General features: G+C 37.7%; 1 protein-coding gene across 1 annotated transcript in view; it reads left to right on the top strand.

Annotated features, from left to right (window-relative positions):
* Window positions 1-21,130, top strand: part of rasgrf1 (Ras protein specific guanine nucleotide releasing factor 1) — a 46,575-nt gene that overhangs the window by 22,611 nt on the left and 2,834 nt on the right. Inside the window, exons 7-26 of the mRNA XM_039684192.2 lie at window positions 76-269; window positions 661-770; window positions 2,568-2,686; window positions 3,177-3,337; window positions 4,987-5,050; window positions 5,266-5,408; window positions 5,550-5,632; window positions 6,648-6,896; window positions 9,982-10,352; window positions 11,459-11,578; window positions 14,529-14,699; window positions 14,794-14,900; window positions 15,581-15,693; window positions 15,907-15,967; window positions 16,626-16,729; window positions 18,670-18,754; window positions 18,852-19,049; window positions 20,577-20,656; window positions 20,844-20,961; window positions 21,045-21,113. Coding sequence (XP_039540126.1) covers window positions 76-269; window positions 661-770; window positions 2,568-2,686; window positions 3,177-3,337; window positions 4,987-5,050; window positions 5,266-5,408; window positions 5,550-5,632; window positions 6,648-6,896; window positions 9,982-10,352; window positions 11,459-11,578; window positions 14,529-14,699; window positions 14,794-14,900; window positions 15,581-15,693; window positions 15,907-15,967; window positions 16,626-16,729; window positions 18,670-18,754; window positions 18,852-19,049; window positions 20,577-20,656; window positions 20,844-20,961; window positions 21,045-21,113 — 2,720 coding nt within the window. The remainder of the gene's footprint in view (window positions 1-75; window positions 270-660; window positions 771-2,567; window positions 2,687-3,176; window positions 3,338-4,986; window positions 5,051-5,265; window positions 5,409-5,549; window positions 5,633-6,647; window positions 6,897-9,981; window positions 10,353-11,458; window positions 11,579-14,528; window positions 14,700-14,793; window positions 14,901-15,580; window positions 15,694-15,906; window positions 15,968-16,625; window positions 16,730-18,669; window positions 18,755-18,851; window positions 19,050-20,576; window positions 20,657-20,843; window positions 20,962-21,044; window positions 21,114-21,130) is intronic.

The raw sequence follows: 21,130 nt of genomic DNA, 5'->3' as shown, positions 1-21,130 counted from the left end.
GCTAGCTTTTGTAAAAGGTTCTGCAGACCTGAGGTCCCAGTCACACTGATTTTGATCTTCCTCCCTGTCCTTCAGCGGACCTATTTGACATCCTGTTGCCCATGCTCAACATCTACCAGGAGTTTGTGCGTAATCACCAGTACAGTTTGCAGATCTTGGCCCACTGCAAGCAGAACCGAGACTTCGATAAGCTGCTTAAACAGTATGAAGCCAAGCCTGACTGTGAAGAACGCACGCTAGAGACGTTCCTCACCTACCCAATGTTTCAGGTGACCATGATCTTCCATTTCAAGTTATCATGCAATAAATCACAAGCTCTAATAGAGTTCTGCGTTGAAGCACGTGCTTTTTATTCCCTTAAAGTAGGGTTCTGTAGTGTATTTTGGTCCATAATGGCTTTTTTTCTTGTACTGTAAGCAGTTTTCATGTGGTCTACTCTAGCAAGGTCAACTTTGGGCTTTGCAGCGTTGGTAATAAATGTGCTGATGAGTGATAGCGGTCCCCTCTAAGCCTCCTCTGCAAGAAAACAGTGCACACAGTTATTAAAGTTTTGGATTAAACTTATTAAAGTGTGGATATGAGTGTGTTTACAGCAGAAGGCAGATTAAAAAAAAAAGTAAAATTACCTTCCTGTCTGACATTATGACTTTTGTCTGGCAGATTCCTCGTTACATACTGACCCTCCACGAGCTGTTAGCGCATACACCGCATGAGCATGTGGAGAGAAACAGCTTGGATTATGCCAAATCTAAGCTGGAGGAGCTTTCCAGGTACAGTACATCAAATTGTGCCTGCAGCACACCTATGCACGACCATGTCATGTCAACATCTCGACATCATTCCTCACTACTCGCAGGTCGTAAAAATCAACTGCTCTATATTAAGGTGAAGAGTATAATTTCTGCAACAGCATTAGCACTGACTAACTACAGTTGTAATGTTTGCACGGCCCGGCTGGGCTGAACATAATACAAAGGCACCAGTTTAAACAAAGGTTTAAAACAAAAGTTTTCGCAATTATATTTGGTGCTTCACTTTTTAAATTAATTTTTAGTATGTTTTAGCTTACCTCAAGGGCATCCAAGATGTAGGTGTCTTTGTTTCCGGAGTAGTTTCAATTTTGATATTTTTAGGTCAAACCGTTTGTCCGTCAGTCATATAATGGAGGTCTATGAGGTCCACCTCAAAAAGCATGCACAGAGAAGTCACAATTAAACATGATTTAATGACTCGTAAATGTAAGTGCACATTGATGGCCTAAGACACGAAACGAACGGTTTGTGTGAGAAAACGAACAGTATTTATATCGGTTTTACCTCTTGTTAACAGCCATGTCCGAGTGATCTGAAGGCGAGGGCGCTTTGTGGCTGTGGTTACAAGAGGTAAAAACTAAATAAAAACTGTTCGTTTTCTCACACAAATCGCTCGTTTCGTATCTTTGGCCATCAATGTGTACTTACATTTACGAGTCATTAAATCGTGTTTCATTTGGACTTCTCTGTGCATGCTCTTTGAGGTGGACCCCATAGACCTCCATTATATGACTGACAGACAAGAACGGTTTGACCTAAAAATATCAAAATTGAAAACACTGTGGAAACAAAGACACCTACATCTTGGATGCCCTTGAGATAAGCTAAAACATACCAAAAATTAATTTCAAAGAGAACTATCCCTTTCAGTATCAAGTGATCTATTGACGACACGCAAATTAAAGAACTCGGACGCAGCCGGATAATTTCCATAGTGACCAACACAATCCAACAAGAGCATCGCAAATTAGTGTCATGTTTTTTTTGGCCGGTAAATAATGGCGCAACCAGTAAATTGACGAGTGCAAACCTTAGTAAATAACCTTTAAATCATGATTAATTTCGCCTTTTCAGCTCTAGTTTTTCTCTGTGTGTCTTTAGTAAATCCTGACAGTTTTTTAACGCCAAAATAGGGTTTGCGCTGGTGCAAGCTGGTAGTAAATCTGGCCCTTAGTGTCTTAAATGGACATAAATAAATGGAAATAGCAGAGTTTTATTAAATTTAACATTTAGTGTTTTTGTTAGTATTATCTAATTATAATTCATTACATTTATATAGCGCTTTTCTCAGCACTCACAGTCCTTTACATAGAACGAAGTCTAAATTTGATTTAGGCATTAAGTGTTTAAAATATATGAATATAATAATTTTCATAATATGTAATATACAAATTAATAATGTTATGAAAATAGTGAAAATGTATTAGCATAAAATATGTAAAGGATAATCCATAGCTTGGTGTGAATTACATCATTTACTGCACGACGTGGAGACAAAGATCACGACACAAAACTGTTCTTTGCCTCCTCGTCGTAACTCCAAAACGAACAACAATTCCCCAAAAAAAAATTAACTGTAGTTTCAGTTCAACTAAAATAAGTTACATTAGTTTGTTTTGTTTTCTTTCATCATCACACTGACTTTTGATTTACATTTTGTGATTTTGTTTTCTTTCAAAAGTACAAATCTGCATGTGACACAGATAAGTGGTCAAGTTTTATCGCCATGACTTCTAAAGCGATGTACCTCCACAGAATCATGCACGATGAGGTGAGCGAGACGGAGAACATTAGGAAGAACCTCGCTATCGAGCGTATGATCGTGGAGGGCTGTGAGATTCTCTTAGACACCAGCCAGACCTTTGTCAGACAAGGTGAACTCCCAACACACACACACACACACAAATTGTGCTCTGCAGAAAGGGACCACTGATCCCTGATAAGAAGACGGTTGGATTCTCCGTTCCTTCTGTTCTTTTCTGCAAACTGTCACTCTTGTCAGCTCTTATTGTCAAGCCCCCCATCTCCCTCTTCTCCCCTTCCCACTCCAAGGCTTTTCTAGGCTGGCCTCTTTTCCCTGCCAGCACAAAGCGAAGCGTTAACTCAAAGGATCGCGTGCCCTAAACCTGCTACTCTACAGCACAGTGTGTTCAAAGACCAGACCAACTCTTTCATTTCCAAGTGTAATCACTCTTTTACCAGTGAAACCTGGCGTTGAGCCCAGGATCGGAAATGTCACTGATACGCTGCAGGATACGAAGACACGAGGAAACCGAGAAGAACATACGTCAATCCAGTCTTTCCCCTTGTCTGCTCTTCGTTTCCATGCTTTACCTGCAGCGCTAACGCATTCATGTTTTTCAGGATCTCTGATACAAGTGCCCATAAGTGAGAAGGGCAAGATCACCCGTGGCCGACTGGGCTCTCTGTCTCTAAAGAAGGAGGGAGAGAGGCAGTGTTTCCTCTTCTCCAAACATCTGATCATCTGCACTAGAGGTTCTGGAGGAAAACTACATCTCACCAAGGTCAAGCCTCATGCACTACGTTCACATTCAGACTTAAAATAGTGAACAGAGGGTCATTGAATCCTGGGTCATTTTTCCTCACATTTTCTTAAAGGGATACTCCACTTTTTTTGGAAATAGGCTCATTTTACAACTCCCCCAGAGTTAAACAGTTGATTTTTACTGTTTTTTAATCCATTCAGACGATTTTCTGATATTTAGAAGAATATCAGTAAACAGACAGTTTCTGGTCTCATTGACTTTCAAAGTAGGAAAAAAATATACTATGGAAGTCAATGAGACCAGAAACTGTCTGGTTACTGATATTCTTCTAAATATCAGAAAATCGGCTGAATACATTAGAAAATGGTAAAACCCAACTGTTTAATTCTGGGGAAGTGGTAAAATAAGCCTATTTCCCAAAAAAGTGGAGTATCCCTTTAAATGTTCTCTGCCGTGTCAGTGTCATTTATTGGATGAACGCAGCACATAACCTGTTTACATAAAGGCTTTGGCATTGAACATACTCGTATATAATGCCAAAATGCACTGTCAAGTGTCCAGAATGGATTTTTCAAGCTATAATGGTAAGAATTAATGGAGAACTCTGGCGCAAAATGAACCTTTGGTCTAATAAAAAATTGGTACCTTCTCGACCGTTCTCTGAGATTTGTTTTCATGATAATTGAATATAAAGAGTTTTATCTTTAAAAACTGTTTAGCGTATAACACTAGTATATGGGGGCATTTAATAATTAAAAAGTAATCGCTAGTTTATACCACTAACAGGTCTCAAAATAGCCTTGTCGAGAGTGTTTTCCAAAGATGGCTCCGCCTGTATACACAAAGTGAACTGTCTTTATAAAGTATCTTCTTATTAAACGGTCTGTACACTTACAAAGTTCTCAATGCTTTGTTTTGTATTTAGGGGCCCTCATTATGTTACTGTGTTAGTGTGGGGCTATTTTGAGCCATGTTAGTGGTATAAACTAACGATTTCTTTTTACTTATAATATGCCCCCATTTAATAGCGTTATACACTAAACAGTTTTAGAAATAAAACTCTTTACATTCAATTATCATGAAAACAAATCTCAGAGAACGGTTGACCAGGTACCAATGTTTTATTAGACCAAAGGTTGATTTTGCGCTTTTAAATAGTCTCCTCTTCACTTGAATTAAATCCCCATTTAACATTTCCCCCTCAAATGCTAAAATACACTGTTTATACAACACACAGTGTTTCCGTGACTGTAGAAAGCATGCGAATATGAGGCACGTGATAGTTTGTAGCTGCTGTCACAACCTAGCAGATTTGCCCAGTGTAACATAAAACGTGAAATCTACATTAGTGTGACAATTAATGTAGATAACATTGTTTTCAAAACAAATATAGAAATATTATTGACATATTTACTTAATTTCTAAGAGGTTCATTTTTGAATGCCTCGAGACGCTCGTTAAACCAGTAGTTCCCGGAAAATGGTGATTACCACCTTCAGACTGTAATTTTACCTACATTCAATAATCCAGTATTGTTCCTGGTCTTTGGGGAAATTCAAGAAGATCACAGTAGATTTTTACAGTAATCACTGTTTTAGTACAGCTGCTATTGATTATTGGATAGATTCTCAGAGCATGTCTGACTGTTGCTTGTCTCTGGATGGCAGAACGGAGTGATGTCGCTCATCGACTGCACGCTGATAGAGGAACCAGAGGGCACCGATGAGGAGTGTATGTATCAAAACTCTTGATTTGATTATAACATCCCTTAAATATCTGCAATAACACAATAGATCTGTGTTTTTGCCACAGATAATATAGACATCTCTATTACCCACTTTTGAGAAGCATCAATCCACACTGATACTGGCATGTTATTGAAGTAGATCCGACCGCAAATCTAATCACAACAGACCTCCACTAGATTTATTTCTCTTTCTCTTCAGCCAAGTCAGACAAGAGCGGTCAGGACATGGAGCACCTGGATTTTAAGATTGTGGTGGAGCCCAAAGACAGCCAGTCCTTCACCATCATCCTGGTGGCCTCCTCACGGCAAGAGAAGTCAGCCTGGACCAGTGACATCAGCCAGGCATGTCTGCTCACATCAGATAGCACTGAGTGATCCACACAGCCCTGGGCAAGACCTTCGCCTCTTACTCACCTCCTCTGCTTCAAATACTGTCCTTATGCTCTTTTTCTCTCTCTCTCTCTTTCTCACTCTGTACTACAGTGCATAGATAATATTCGTTGTAATGGGCTGATGATGAACGCCTTTGAGGAGAACTCTAAAGTCACTGTGCCACAGATGATCAAGTAAGCACTTACGCTGGAAGTAACTATGCTATTCCAATGCAGAAATGTGTCTGCATAAAGTATATTGGCCTGGTTTTTATTCACAGTCATCAATCAACTTGTTATTTTATTTGCACTTGACACATTTTGTGAGGCTTAATATGAGCAAGTTCCAGGTTGCATACAACATTACAAAATCAAAAAAGACTTTCGCTAGTGGTATATTTATATACTTTAAAATACTTTATTATTGCATTTTAAAAAATCAGCATTATATCTGCTTTAGGCGAACCCTGCTCTGTACATATTTATATGTGTGTGTATATATATATAGTGTGTATAATATACGTATGTTTGTAAAAATATATAATTGCAATTATAGCAAATATTGCACATAAGACATTTATTTATTTGCTTTAGATTTTACTTGCATTTATTTATTTGCATTTCATTAAAATATATATTTAACTGTTTAACTTATTTAATTCTACTTGCTCAGTTAAATATATATATATATATATATATATATATATATATATAAATGTATATACTGTATATATATATATATATATATATATTAGGGCTGCCAAACGATTAATCGCGATTAATCGCATCCAAAATAAAAGTTTGTGTTTACATAATATGTGTGGGTGTACTGTGTATAATTATTTTGTATATACATATAAATACACACACATGCATGTATATTTAAGAAAAAAATATTATTTATATATAAAATATTTATATTATACATAATATAAATGAGAAATCTATATACAGCATATACATGAAAATATTTCTTAAATATATACAAGCATGTGTGTGTGTATTTATATATATATATATATATATATATATATATATTATACACAGTGCACCCACATATATTATTGATTATTAATCGCGATTAATCGTTTGACAGCCCTAATATATATATATATATATATATATTCTTTCAATAATGATTATAAAAAACCATAAAGTTATTATTTGTAAATGTGTAAATCACATCTGATTTCCTGTGTCACATGTTTAGGTCTGATGCCAGTCTGTACTGTGATGATGTGGACATCCGCTTTAGTAAGATGATGAACTCGTGCAAAGTGTTGCAGATCCGCTACGCTAGTGTGGAACGCCTGCTCGAGAGGTTGACCGACCTGCGCTTCCTCTCCATCGACTTCCTCAACACCTTCCTGCACTCCTACCGCGTGTTCACCAGCGCAGAAGTAGTCCTTGACAAACTCATCACCATATACAAGAGGCCCATCAGCGCCATACCAGCCCGGTGAGCCACAGAACTTGTTTTTTCGGAATACAGAAGAAGAGATCACAGAGGTTATTGTGGTAAATGGGGAGTGTGATTATCTTAGCCCACACAGAGATGTCAACTGGAACCTGCGCTCGTGCACATAGCAGGGCATGGCAATAGTGTTGTATTCAGCACAGAATACTAATTAAGTTGATCTTAAAAACCTAATATGTATATGACCGGTTTCATAGGTGAGGCCTAGTCCCAGACTAAAATGCATGTTTGTGCTGTTTTAACTGAAAGCAACTTATGTCAGTGCCATTGTTTTGTCTCAAGATGCACCAGTATTTAAATTTTTTTCGAAGGCACTTTTATAAAAGTTACATGTCCTAATTGAACTATGGGCTAATCCTGGCTTAATCTAAAGCCGGGTGCACACACTGTGAGATTTATAATAGTCCTTTACGATTGTTGCTTGTCAGACTGTACGAACATGATCATCGCTGTAAGATCTCAGTTGTCAGTAATGTCAGACTGTATGGGACGCGTAAAAAACGGACGCAGACAAGAAAACTAATAATAATTTCTATAATAATAATAATAAATTATTACGAATAATTTTTTTTAACCCCAAACTTTTCATCAGTATTGTGTATGTATAAGAAAAGTCTACAAAAAGTAATCACCCTTGCTATTTTGGTTATTGAAGGATTCATCATGATCCATCTCTAATTCTCAGCTTGCTGTGTTTTCTAGATGCCTTTTGATATGACTTATATGCACACATATATGTAACCCATCCATTTGGGTGGGATTTGAACCAACGTTGCCAGCATGGAAGGCTAGCGCGGTAAGATCGCAGCCTCTAGCGTTAGTCGCTAGCTTGCCTCTTGAGGCTAGGGGAGTGAGGTTTACCTGTGAGGTTTACCAAGCTGGCCTTTAGTAAACGAACATGCAGGCAGCCATTAGTTCAGCAGTGGGCCTTTACTTTGCTGGGTGTGTGTTCTCATGTGAGTGAGAATGAGCAGAATTTATTTTTTTCGTTGAGAGGTCACACTAGTGTTTGTCACCCTATAGTGAGAGTGAGCAAGCGTCTGCGTGCGTATGGGATAAAACGAGATAAAATAGAGTGAGATGGAGAGAAAGCCAAAGGGGAAGGGAGTGAGATGTACCGGAGCTGCTAAAGGCTTGCGAGAGGTCACACTAATGTGTGTCGCCCCGCTCAATGTATGTGTGTGTTCTGCTGGAAACTGCAGTAATTGGGCCCTGCTTCATCGCCCCGCAAGCCTGCCTGACTGAAGCGTCTCAGCGGGGCTCTTGTCGCCATCACCTTAGCAACCGGCCACTCTGCTGCAGGACCCCACCCTCCACCCGTGCCGCATCTGCGAGATCAAATATTTAGTGTGCACGTTTCGCAGCCTCTCTCTCTCTCTTTCTCTCGCGCGCACGCTTTATTTAGGTCTCTCTGTCTTGCTTTCTGCGTCTCCTCCTCCTGTTGGCTCCGGAGACGGAGATCCAGGCACATGGGTACGAGCCGGGGACCTCCCACACACCCACTCTCCCCTGGGCAGACTGCATGGCCTCCCCCGCTCAGCTGCCCTGCCTCAGCTTCAGCGCTCACCCAGACTGTCATAAGAGGGGTTATTTCTGTGCAGGCATGACGTGTAGGGGTGGCTCGATGTGTGGGAAAGCTTCTCTGCAACGCTCTCCATCCATATAGAGAGATGTGAAGAGTAGGCTGTTTATGCTCCGCAGAGACGCTTTTCTCTGTCAGCGCATACACCCTGAGCACACCACGCGGCATTGGGAAGCCATTATCCACTAAATCATGAGCTGCAATGAGAGCCTAATACAAAATTGTTGTTTTTTTATGCTTGTGATGTGCCGATGGTGGTTTTCTGAATCTGTGCTTGTTTAAAGGTGAAATATGTCATTTCTGGGACTGTAGTGACATTAAACTGAAAAAACAACAACAATGTTTTCATACAGGTTCTCATTGGACAGTTGCGCAGTTATTCCAGCCCCCAAACTAAAAGTATTGAATGAGCCTCAAACAAACCAATCATCTGAGCTAATCATTTTTATTTAATTTAATTTATTATAAGTTTTTGTGATATATTACTATTATTATTTAATGATTGTTTTATTTCAGGGAATTCCCTGAAATTATACTGGGAAATGAGAAATGAGTATTTTAGTATTGAAAAAAATTGCTTGAACTGTTTTGTTTGGGGTTTGGATCTCTTAATCTAACCAAGAGTGAATTTATTTGGCCTAAAAATACTGTAAAACATTCATATTATGAAAAATTATTAGAATTTAAAAGAACTGTTTTCTATTTTAATATATTTGTATATAATATATAAATGGCTGTGATACAAAGCTGAATTTTCAGCATCGTTACTTCAGTCTTCAGTGTCACATGATCCTTCAGAAATCATTCTAACATATTGATGTTTTCCTACCTACTGTATTTCAAAAAAAGGACTTAATACTGTATACAGTAGGCTGCCAAGTTATATTGAAAGCCCATTTTGCCATACCCATTTAATGTTGAAAAAAGTTGTGCTGCTTAATATTTTTTTCAGGGGATTTATTTGAAATATAATTATTTAGTAACATTACAAATGTCTTTACTGTGACTTTTGATCAGTTTAACTTGAATAAAACTATTCATCTCTTTATATATATATATATATATATATATATATATATATATATATATATATATATTAGGGCTGTCAAACAATTAATCACAGTTGAGCGCATCCAAAATAAAAGTTTGTGTTTACATAATATATGTGGGTGCACTGTGTATAATTATTTTGTGTATATATATAAATACACACACATGCATGTATATTTAAGAAAAAAAAATATTATTTATATATAAAAATATATATATAATATAAATGAATTATATATAAATCTATATACAGTATATACATGAAAATATTCCTTATTATAAATATATACAAGCATGTGTGTGTATTTATATATATATATATATTTTAATTAAAATATATGAAATCACATGTCTGTGTGTGACACCTTCAAGAGGTTTAATCAAGACAACATGATCACTAAATCAACCCTCCCTCCTGCTCTTTTTGACACCTAGATCCCTGGAGCTGTTTTTCGCGAGCAGCCAGAACAACAAGCTCCTCTACGGAGAGCCTCCTAAGTCGCCCCGCGCCAGCCGCAAGTTCTCCTCCCCACCCCCCCTGGCCATCACCAAGAACTCGTCCCCCAACCGGCGCCGCAAACTGTCCCTCAACATCCCCATCATCACCGGTGGGAAGGCTCTGGACCTGGCGGCCCTTAGCTGTTCCCCCAATGGCTATGCAAGCATGTACTCATCCATGTCCCCTTTCAGCAAGACCACTCTGGACATCAACAAGCTCTACGTGTCCAGCCCCGTCTCCAGCAAGATTCCTGACGAGAGCGAGGGCAAGACGGACAAGGCTGATGAGGTTTCACCGTGCAAACAGGGTGAGGTCATACTGCAAAATACCAGTACAAAATGTAGGGTCCTTTCCAATTCTCTCTATTAACTAGTTTCTTATTAGCATGCATATTACTAGGATATTAGTACTTATAAACTACATATTAATGCCTTATTCTGCATGACCACATTCTACATCCTTTAATCCTACCCGATACTTAAACTTAACAACCTTATCTACTAATAATAAACATTAATTGGGAGTTTATTGAAGCAAAAGTCATAGTCAATAGTGAGAATTTTACCCTACACACACAGCATAAACTAATAACACAGTGCTTTATTTAAAAATCATATCTTACTATTGTTATATTATAATCCATACTATTATTTTTAAATTATTAATGATAATATATCAAATTAATATATATATATATATATATATATATATATATATATATTTAAAAGAAGGTACATGCCATTGTTGTAATTTGCTATAAATATTAAACAAACTAAATTACAGCAATGGCATGTACCCTGGTGTAATTTTAGTATCATTGATATTAAAGGGATAGTTCACTTTGAAATTAATTTTTGATATGTTTTAGCTTACCTCAAGGGCATCCAAGATGTAGGTGTCTTTGTTTCCACAGTAGTTTCAATTCTGATATTTTTAGGTCAAACCGTTTATGTCTATCAGTCATATAATGGAGGTATATGGGGTCCACCTCAAAGAGCATGCACAGAGAAGTCCAAATTAAACATGATCACAGCCACGTCCAAGTGATCTGAGGGCACAGGCGCTTTGTGGCTGTAGTAAACGGTTTGACATAAAAATATCAAAATCGAAAATATTGTCGAAACAAAGACACCTACATCTTGGATGTCCTTGAGGTAAGCTAAAACACATTAAAAAAATAGTTTTTGTTTATATTTTCAATAAGATATTTTATTACTCAAACTTAAATTAAAGTTGCCTTGTCAACTAGCTGAATATCATTTAATATTTAATTACATTTATTTTATGTTAGTATCAGTACTTTTGACATCCAGACTGCAAACTGTCATAATATGGTGGCTTCGTGCTCTTACATGTGTCCGATTAGTTATGCATAGATAACTGTAATGCCTATGACCGATTTTTGTTTTCTAGATGGTTCAGTGAGGGAGGAAAACGACAACGACCCGATCCAGAGTGACGAGGCAGAGGCTGAAGTATCGCCCACCAAATCACCCACCACTCCCAAAAACGTCAAATGCAAAAACTCCTCAGGTAGAAGACACTCTGTCCTAGACTTCCCTGCCATGTTGTTATCGCTCACTGACATGAACACCAGAGCACCTGCATCTCACGCTGACACGCCACCTGCACCCTTCACACCAGCCAAATGTTGCATTTATCAATGGCTCAAAATGGCAGACTAGCTATTTTGAGAAGGAGTGTTTAATTCAATGGTTCACTAACATTTGATTTTTCTTCTAAAGGTTTGCGCTGCTTGATTTAGCTATCATGTGTAAAAACTTCAAGGTCCTTAGCATTTTTGTATTCTGTTCCTGTTTTTAGTTTTGCTCACACGTGTCGTCGTCCATGTTTTAAAATATGTGTATCTATAAAGATCTGTGGTGATGCTTAGGACAGAGACGGAAGACACGATTCATGCAAAATCTCATTAATTCTGTAGGTTTAAAAAAAAAAAGCTCAGGGAAACGCCAAAGGAGGCGTGAGTAGGTGTTTGGGAAACTTGTGCCATAGCAACCATTAGCGTGTTTTCTCTCTGCTAGCCCGGCGGTGCGGGTGATGCTCTGCAACAACGCCGACTCCTTGATTTAAAACTAACTTAAATAGGGGTTCAAATGTCAACAATGATCCCATTGTTTCATATGTGTGACGCAGTATTTCCGTCAAGCGTTGTGGCAGTAGAAGAAGAAGCATGTTTTGGTTCCCCTTAGGTATTCTTTTCTAAGCCGTTGCTGCAGCGTGCAACAACAACTAGTTTTCTTTAAAACGCTGCTTTTGTTATTCTCTGAGAGTGTATTTGAGACATTCATCTTAGTGAAATGATGAGGTATTTTTAGCCTCAACCATCTTGAGAACCAGAGCCCAGCCTATTGTCTTGATGAAGACGCAGTCTGTGATTTAATGTTTTGCGTCGCCACCTGCTGGATGCTTGGATGCACTACATCATTGCAGCATGATGCTCCAAAAATACTTTTTTATTGTAACATGATGCATTAGCCTGTGGAAAGTGCTTGCAAGTACAAAACTAACAGTATGGAGATAAGTGCTTATTGTGGTCTTGCTGGCAGTCGCAGACAAACTGGATAGTGGGTTTTGTTTAACAGTCGTTGGGCGCAGTAGATGTTTGTGACATTTTCATGTGTCATCATCGAGGGCTTATCCATTGTGGAGATAATGTCACTGCCTCCATTATTTCTGCATGAGTCCATCTTGTCTTATTTTACACCTGCTGTATCCTTAAAGGGAAAGCACTGTGAAACACAGTAACTCCACGTCTACTTACGATTTGTTTGGACCTGTTAGTCTTTGGCTACGGACAGATATCGCTTTATGCCTACACTGCATCAAACTTTTAGTAGTTCTGTTTAAAATATTTAATAAAAAGTACAAATATTTCATATTCAAATTTGAAAATGCTCCTTATAAAATGCATAATTCTGATTGTAAAATGAGAGTTAATAGAATTCCCACATTACGTTGCAAAGATAAACAGCATAACACTAGTGTGATGATTTATATTACTAGTTGGAAGAATATCAATAATATTCAGTGGTGGACAAGTTACTTTTATTTTACTTTTGTTTATTTTGGGAAACTTGTACTTTTATTTCCCTACATTCCAAAGCATACACTCTCAGAAAAAAAAGGTACAAAAGCTGTCACTGGGGCTGTACCTTTTCAAAAGATACACTTTTGTATCCAAAGGCTACATATTGGTACCTTAGTGGTACATATTAGCACCTAAAATGTACATATTATCACCTAAAATTGACATATTAAAGGGTTAGTTCACCCAAAAATGAAAATTCTGTCAGTATTTACTCACCCTCTTGTTGTTCCAAACCTCTATGTGTTTATTTGTTCTGCTGAACACAAAGGAAGATATTTGGAAGAATGTTTAATCAAACAGATCTCATTCCCCATTGACTACCATAGTAGGAAAAAATACATAGTATGGTAGTCAATGGGGAATGAGATCTGTTTGATTAAAACATTCTTCCAAATATCTTCCTTTGTGTTCAGCAGAACAAATAAAAACATAGAGGTTTGGAACAACATGCGGGTGAGTAAATACTGACAGAATTTTCATTTTTGGGTGAACTAACCCTTTAACAAATAAAATGTACATATTAACACCTAAAATGGACATATTAGCTCATGAAATGGACATATTAGCACCTAAAATGTACATATTAGCACCTAAATGTACATATTAGCACCTAAATGTACATATTAACACTTAGAATGTACATATTAGCACCTAAAATGGACAAAAGTTTACCTTTTGAAAAGGTACAGCCCCAGTGACAGCTTTTGAACTTTTTTTTTGGAGAGTGTAATATCGTACATTTTATTTCACTACATTTCATAAAAACATGTCGTTCCTACTTTGAAGTGAAGAAATCATTGATTGAATGTTCAGAAAAATGGAGCCATTTTAATATTTGCATAGTGAACTGTGATTAGTTTGCTTTCTAATGTCTTTTTGCTTATTAAATTGTGATTGTTGATTTACATTATTAATAGCCGCTTGTACACTGCAAAGACGGTGTTGTATTCGCAACATGACAATAACATTAGTTTACCCAAAACTTAGAGAATCTACAGTAAACTCACCTCAGCATAAATTCATGCTTTTACAGGTTGGTCCCATGGACTTTTATTGTATTTTCGGATAGGTTCAAAGTGCCTGACAACTGTGAGGGGGGTGAATTTTTTTTCTAACTCGTTAGTTTAGATATAGATATAAAAAGTAATATGACAAATAAGGGCGGTTAACTTTGATTGACAGCTGATAACGGGCTGCGCCTAGTGGAATTTGACGTCTCGGCCATGATCTGACACAACACATCATACCACCTCTGTATCCTTTCTGAACATTTGTATTTTGTATTTCTCAAGATTTTCTAATATGGCGTCGCCCATACCCCCCATAAACAGCAATTAACAATCATGTATGCTTCTTGTCTTTCTCTCTGGGTAGAATTCTCTCTGTTCTCGTACAATAATGGCATGGTGATGTCGTCCTGCCGGGAGCTGGATAACAACCGTAGCGCCTTGTCTGCCGCTTCTGCCTTCGCCATCGCCACTGCTGGTGCCAACGAGGGCACGCCAACCAAGGAGAAGTACCGTCGCATGTCTCTGGCAAGCACAGGTAGGATTCACCAATGTGTTTCAATCTCTCATAGGTTGTGGATATTTGTTGCCTGGCAGAAAAGAGATTAATGTGAATTTTGATTGGTTATCAGGGTTCCCCACGGATCAGAGGAACGGAGATAAGGAGTTTGTGATTCGCCGAGCGGCAACTAACAGAGTTCTCAATGTCCTCAGGCACTGGGTGTCCAAACACTCGCAGGTGAGATTGAGTACACATTATAATAACATACTAAAAGAAGCAGTGACCGAGAATAGAGGACCATGTTTTTGAACATTAAATAACGTTAACCTATTCTATTACAGCCTATAAACAAAATAATTAATTTTTAAAATAGCATCATATGACCCTTTAATTCTTTTGACTCAATTCTACAATGTTAAGTGGGTGAAAAAAAACCCTAAATCTTGTATTTGGGTCAAAAATGGGCAAATGAATGGGAAAAACTGTAATTTAGAGCATTCTAAAATAAGCCAAAATAAGACACCAGGTGACCGCAAAGTCACTTCATCTTTAGGTTTGAGCTCTAAGAACTCTAAGAATGATATTTTAATGTAGTTTAAAAAAAACAAAAAAACAAAACATAAAAATAAGCATAATTTACATAGAAAATATGGTACTTTTTGAAGTAAATAAATTCAAAAATACCCCCAAAATAAAAAAAAAACACCATAAATGTATAGACAAAACTTTATCGAAGGCAGTGATATACATTTATAATAAATGAAAATTAGGATCACACCTGAGTCCTCTGTGCCCACATTTGTCCACAATTACAGGATTAAGGGCTATAAAGTAAATACGGTTTGAGGGCTACAACAAGAGACAAAGTTCTGTGTGCCTTGCATTTGTGTTTCCATAGCTGTGTATTGTGTGTGCAGGACTTTGATTCCAACACTGAGCTGAAAATGAAGGTTATTAGTTTCCTGGAGGAGGTGATGCATGACCCTGAACTTCTGACCCAGGAAAGGAAAGCTGCAGCCAACATCATAAGGTGAGCGGACTGCCCAGTGCCTACACCCTGACAGATGCAATGCTCACATGTAGAGTTGGGGATAAATACAGATTTTTCAAACAAACAAACAAAAAAAGGCCACTTTTTATTAGTGTGTGTTTTGTGTGCCACTTCTGTTCTCTGATTAACTTTTGTGCATGCAAGTCAGTCAGTGGTTTTGCTTGTAAATCATAATTCTTCTTTCTCTGACAGGACATTGACACAGGAGGATCCTGGTGACAATCAGATCTGTCTGGAGGAGGTGTTGCAGATGGTGAGTTGGATGATTCTGAGTCGTCCTTGATTAACATATTTAACATTAATTCCTTTCACTGCTAAAACAATGAGAATTTTATTTTTTCAACATAACATATTTGAATTATTGTTCAAAAGTTTGGGGTCGGTAAGATCTTTTAAGGTTTTTGAAAGTACTGTATCTTATGCTCACCAAGGCTGCATGAAATATTATAAAATTTGTTTCCTATTTTAATATATTTTATTTTAGTGAAGGAAAAACTGAATTTTCTGCATCATAATTCCAGTCTTCAGTGTCACCTTCAGAAATAATTTTTCATCGTGCTGCTTAATAATTTTGTGGAAACTGTTATATTTCTTTCATGGTTCTTTGACGAATATAAAGTAAAAAAAAAAAAAAAGGATTTATTTGGAACAGAAATCTTTTGTAACATAATAAATATATTTACTGTCGATTTTGATCAATTTAATGCTTCCTTGCTGAATAAAAGTATTATTTATTTTGTATTATTTTTCTTCTTAATAACTCCAGACTTTTGAATGGTGGTGTATATCCGGAACAACACTTGTTATTACTGTGGTTTTGGTTTTAGAATGTTCTACCATTTACAAAGCTGTATAAACTGCTGAAATTCATTATTCAACTTCATTATTTATCTAATTGTTATGTCATGTAGGCGGAAGGAGGAAAGTCAGAGCCTTTCGAGAATCATTCAGCTCTGGAGATCGCAGAACAGCTCACCCTGCTGGACCACCTTGTTTTTAAAGTCATACCATATGAGTGAGTGTGATTATGTTTCAAATTATTTGTTATTTAGGGAACTACAGAGATAAAGTATAGTTCACTCAAAATCTTCTGTATCTGAAGTTATACGATAGATTCTCAATTCTGTATACAGCTTTGACATGAGTGACATGAGGGCAAGTAAATCATTTTTAATTTTGAGTGAACTATGTATTTAACATGAAAAGCTTAGTTACATTGTTTACATTTACATTTAACTGACGCTTTTATCTGCTAAATACACTAACAATAGGACAACAATATGCAAGTTGTTGCAATGGATTCAACAACTTCGAAATGCAATGGATGCAAGTGCTATGACTTTTCCCAGTTTATTCTTACTTTTTTTTATTTATTTGTTTATTTATTTATTTATTTTTTTATTTTTACATAATACTTAAAGTAGCTATATGTAGAATTCAGAAACCCTTGTTTTTAGGCTGCATTTACACTGCAGGTCATGATGCCCAAATTCGATTTTGTGACTATATCCGCTTTTTGACACCCCGCTTACATCATCTTTTAAAAGTGACCCGTATTTTGCATTTACACTATACACTGCTGAAACTACCAAATGTAGACGTTCTGACCTGGAAAAGGGAGTAAAACAGCATGAAATACAATGGATGCAGATAAAATTATGCAGTGTTTTGCTTTCCACAATATTTTGAAAAATCATCAAAAAAGTCAGCAAAACATTGGTCTCGTACAGCGAAGAAAAATAGGTAAGACCTTTTTGGTCTTCAAATAAGGATTTATTTCTGTAACAACCCTGCATTTTTGCCAGCACTCTTCGCCACAAACACTCAAAAGACATGAAACCTCCACATTGCTCCACTGTGTGTATCCATCGTCCTCCATTGTGCCATGTCATCTCAGTTGGTGGTGTCCATCTGAGTTGACGCCACTTTTTTAATGACGTACGACTCGCATTTACTGCGGAATATCCGATTGGTCTGTTTACATGGCACACGCAAATGCACGTATTCGATTCAGATCCGATTTATTACCACATGAGTGAGGCCTGAATCCGATCTGAGAAAATCGGAATCCATGCGTTTTTTTCCTGCTTACACGTTCACCGATCATATCCGATCTGTGCCACATGAGAGGAAAAAATCGGATATGGGTCACTTGAACCATGCAGTGTAAATGGGGCCATAGTGTCACCGGTGGCCGTTAAGTGAACTGCAGCCAGCAACTGATTGTGTACACTTGTGATCACACTTGTACACACACGTAACAAGAGACATGATTTAATGCCCCGATATACTCGTTATTTGCGTAGAAGTAAAAAGAAGTTGAAAATACCCTTGCAACGATATACTGTTAATGAACATCCCGATGCAGTCTGAGAGCGACGTTTAGATGAATTTGTGCTGCATGCTTTCCTCTCAATAACAAAATCAGCACACAAAAAAATGACATCTTTGAGAAAACAGCAGTTAAGAAGCACCTGATCATACCGATATGGATTTGTTTGCACCAGTTCTGCGATTTACCGGCATCATGTCGACAGATGAGGTCGTTTAAGTTAAACAGTTATGAGAGTTTGATTATATTGATTCTGGCTATGTATTTGAGACTTGAATGAATCCCTTTTCTTTGCATGACACATTGACATCACAGTACAAAATAGCTCTTTCGGCATTATCCTGAACATTGGATAAGCATTTATTTCGTGTATCATGAACAGAAGAGAGGGTCTCGGGAGCGCGCGTAACCGGCCCTAGTCCTTCACATAAAAATCAGTCTACAGGCTTTTATAGACAACCTAGGAAGTCATTGAAGGTCTTGTTTTTTAAGATTCGTTACAAACTGTTCACTCTTTCAGCGAAAATTCTTATATAACTTCTTTAAATATTTGTGAAGAAATGTGAATAATCTCATAAGATATCATAGTGTTTTTCCTCACAAATGTGTTTATTATCGTACAGGGAGTTTTTTGGTCAAGGATGGATGAAGAATGACAAAAACGAGAAAACACCTTACATCATGAAAACAACAAAACACTTCAATGATGTAAGTGTTCAATGTGAAAAAGTTCAGTTCTTGCAATGTTCTCCCAAATGAAGGGTAATGTGCACAGTGTGCTGATACATCTCTGTCTCTTTTAAAGATCAGTAACCTGATTGCCACAGAGATCCTGCGCTGTGAGGATGTGAATGTACGGGTAGCAGTGATAGAGAAGTGGGTGGCAGTAGCTGATATCTGCCGCTGTCTCCATAACTACAATGCTGTGCTGGAAATCACCTCATCCCTCAATCGCAGCTCCATCTTCCGTCTGAAGAAAACTTGGCTCAAAGTTTCTAAACAGGTGGGGAACTACTTGATAAATAATAATAGTAAAAATAATAGTAATGATTATGGCGTTTGTTATTGAACAAAGAATGTGAGAACATGAATCATGTCAGCTGGCTTGAAAGGACAAGTAGGGCCTTTTTAAGACTGTTAAACTATTCGGACAATTAAAGGCGCAGTAAGCAATTTCTGAGAAACACAGTTGACACATTGATCCGCCTCCAAAAATAAAGCAAAGATGACGAACGAACGACAAGGAAGTGCAAAAAATGAACATGCAGTACACAAGTAAATACAAGCAAGAGTTGGACGTTGATCGCCAGCAGAACATGACACTCAAAACTGTCCTGTTTCTATAGCTAATATTACAACAAAAGCCTGTCTTGGTTCTGTGAATCATAGGAAAACGTTACTCGTGTATGGAGCAAAAACAACGCAACCTCTGCGTCTGTTTTCAGGCCTTCTCGCTTAGGTCGCTCCAGCGCTGGCAATTTTTGTAGCGGCTAGCAATAGCAAGCTAGCTTTGAAAGCATTAGATCCCACCTTCCCTTCAGATTGCTCTCAAAGCCACGCCTCCTTCAAAACACATGAACTCGCAGGTCGCGCAAAGACAGAGCAGATTCAGCAAAGAGTCATTAGAGACGGCTTAAATTACCTCATGTCGCACAGCACTCAACGAACGTAAACACCTTACAGAGCTCTAGTTGTATCACGTGATTTGATAACCGTAATTTAGTGTATCGACTAAATTACGGTTACGACATGGCGTAAACGCAGCATTAATTCGTTGTTTTAGTTCAGGAGGAACTGAAAAAGGCGGCTGTTGTTTGTTTTTTGGCGTTCGGTGGCTGTCTGTCTACAACTCTGGTTAGCCTTACAGAACGCGCTGATGATGTACGATGTCTGCTTAAGCAGATGCGCGGCAGTATGGAAATACATATGTTGACAGACAGGTAGGACATTGTACCATTGAATTTGGACTGATTTGATGACATTTTTTTTGGTCCTGAGACTACCATTGACTTCAATTGCTTGATAGCACTCAATAATAGAAGTGGTCTAAATATTATAAAATTTACATATATCGTTTAGATCAGGGATGGGCAACTTCGCTCCACTGTCTTACAGAGTTTAGCTTCAACCCTAATTAAAGACACAGGAACAAGTTAATCAAGGTCTTCAGTATTACTAGGAGTGATTTTTTTTCAGGTTTGGGGCTAAACTCTGTAGGACAGTGGCCCTCCAGGACCAAAGTTGCCCATTCCTGGTCTAGAGTTTCAACCAGAATATCAAAAATTGCCTACCCTACATTTAACGTGGGTACTAAAACTCTTGCCTGATCATATTGCTTCTTTTTTCCGTGAAATTTTTCTGAGCGTTTCTCTTTTGTAATGTCTCTCAGCCATCACTCTTTCTACAGTGTTTCTCAGAAATCACTTACTGCACCTTTAAGCAATATTTGCATGACATCCTGTTGTTGATTTGATATTACTGTAACTGACTAGACTGAGCATACAACACCCTGTTTTGTTTAAATCATTAGACCAAAACAGTCATTGACAAGCTGCAGAAGTTGGTCTCATCTGAAGGAAGGTTCAAGAACCTCAGAGAGGCCTTAAAAAAGTAAGTTTTTTGTTGCTGTACTTATTACTTTTTGCTGTAATTGAACTCAGATCTGTGTATTTGAGGAGTTCTTTGAGAGATAGGGATTATTTTATGTATTATTTTGCCATTGGCTTTGGTTATGGTAATATGATGGCAATGAAACATGATGGCATGGCTAATATTTTTTTTCTAATGTTTCTGCTAGTTGTGACCCTCCCTGTGTGCCATATTTGGGAATGTACCTCACTGACTTGGCCTTTATTGAGGAAGGGACCCCCAACTACACAGAGGACAACCTGGTCAATTTTTCCAAGATGAGAATGGTAGGTTTTTAGATGTGTTTCTTTAATGCATGTGGAAAAGAGTCATATTTATATCATGTTATCATATTTTCTTCATTTTACAGATCTCCCATATCATCCGAGAAATCAGACAGTTTCAGCAAACGGCATACAAGATTGATTACCAGCCAAAGGTATGAAACTAATGTTG

This window comes from Pimephales promelas, chromosome 10 (genome assembly GCF_988280905.1).
Source record: "Pimephales promelas chromosome 10, fPimPro1.hap1.1, whole genome shotgun sequence".
Taxonomy (NCBI): domain Eukaryota; kingdom Metazoa; phylum Chordata; class Actinopteri; order Cypriniformes; family Leuciscidae; genus Pimephales; species Pimephales promelas.
Note: the sequence above shows the minus strand (reverse complement) of the source record. Positions and strands in the feature narration are given on the sequence as shown.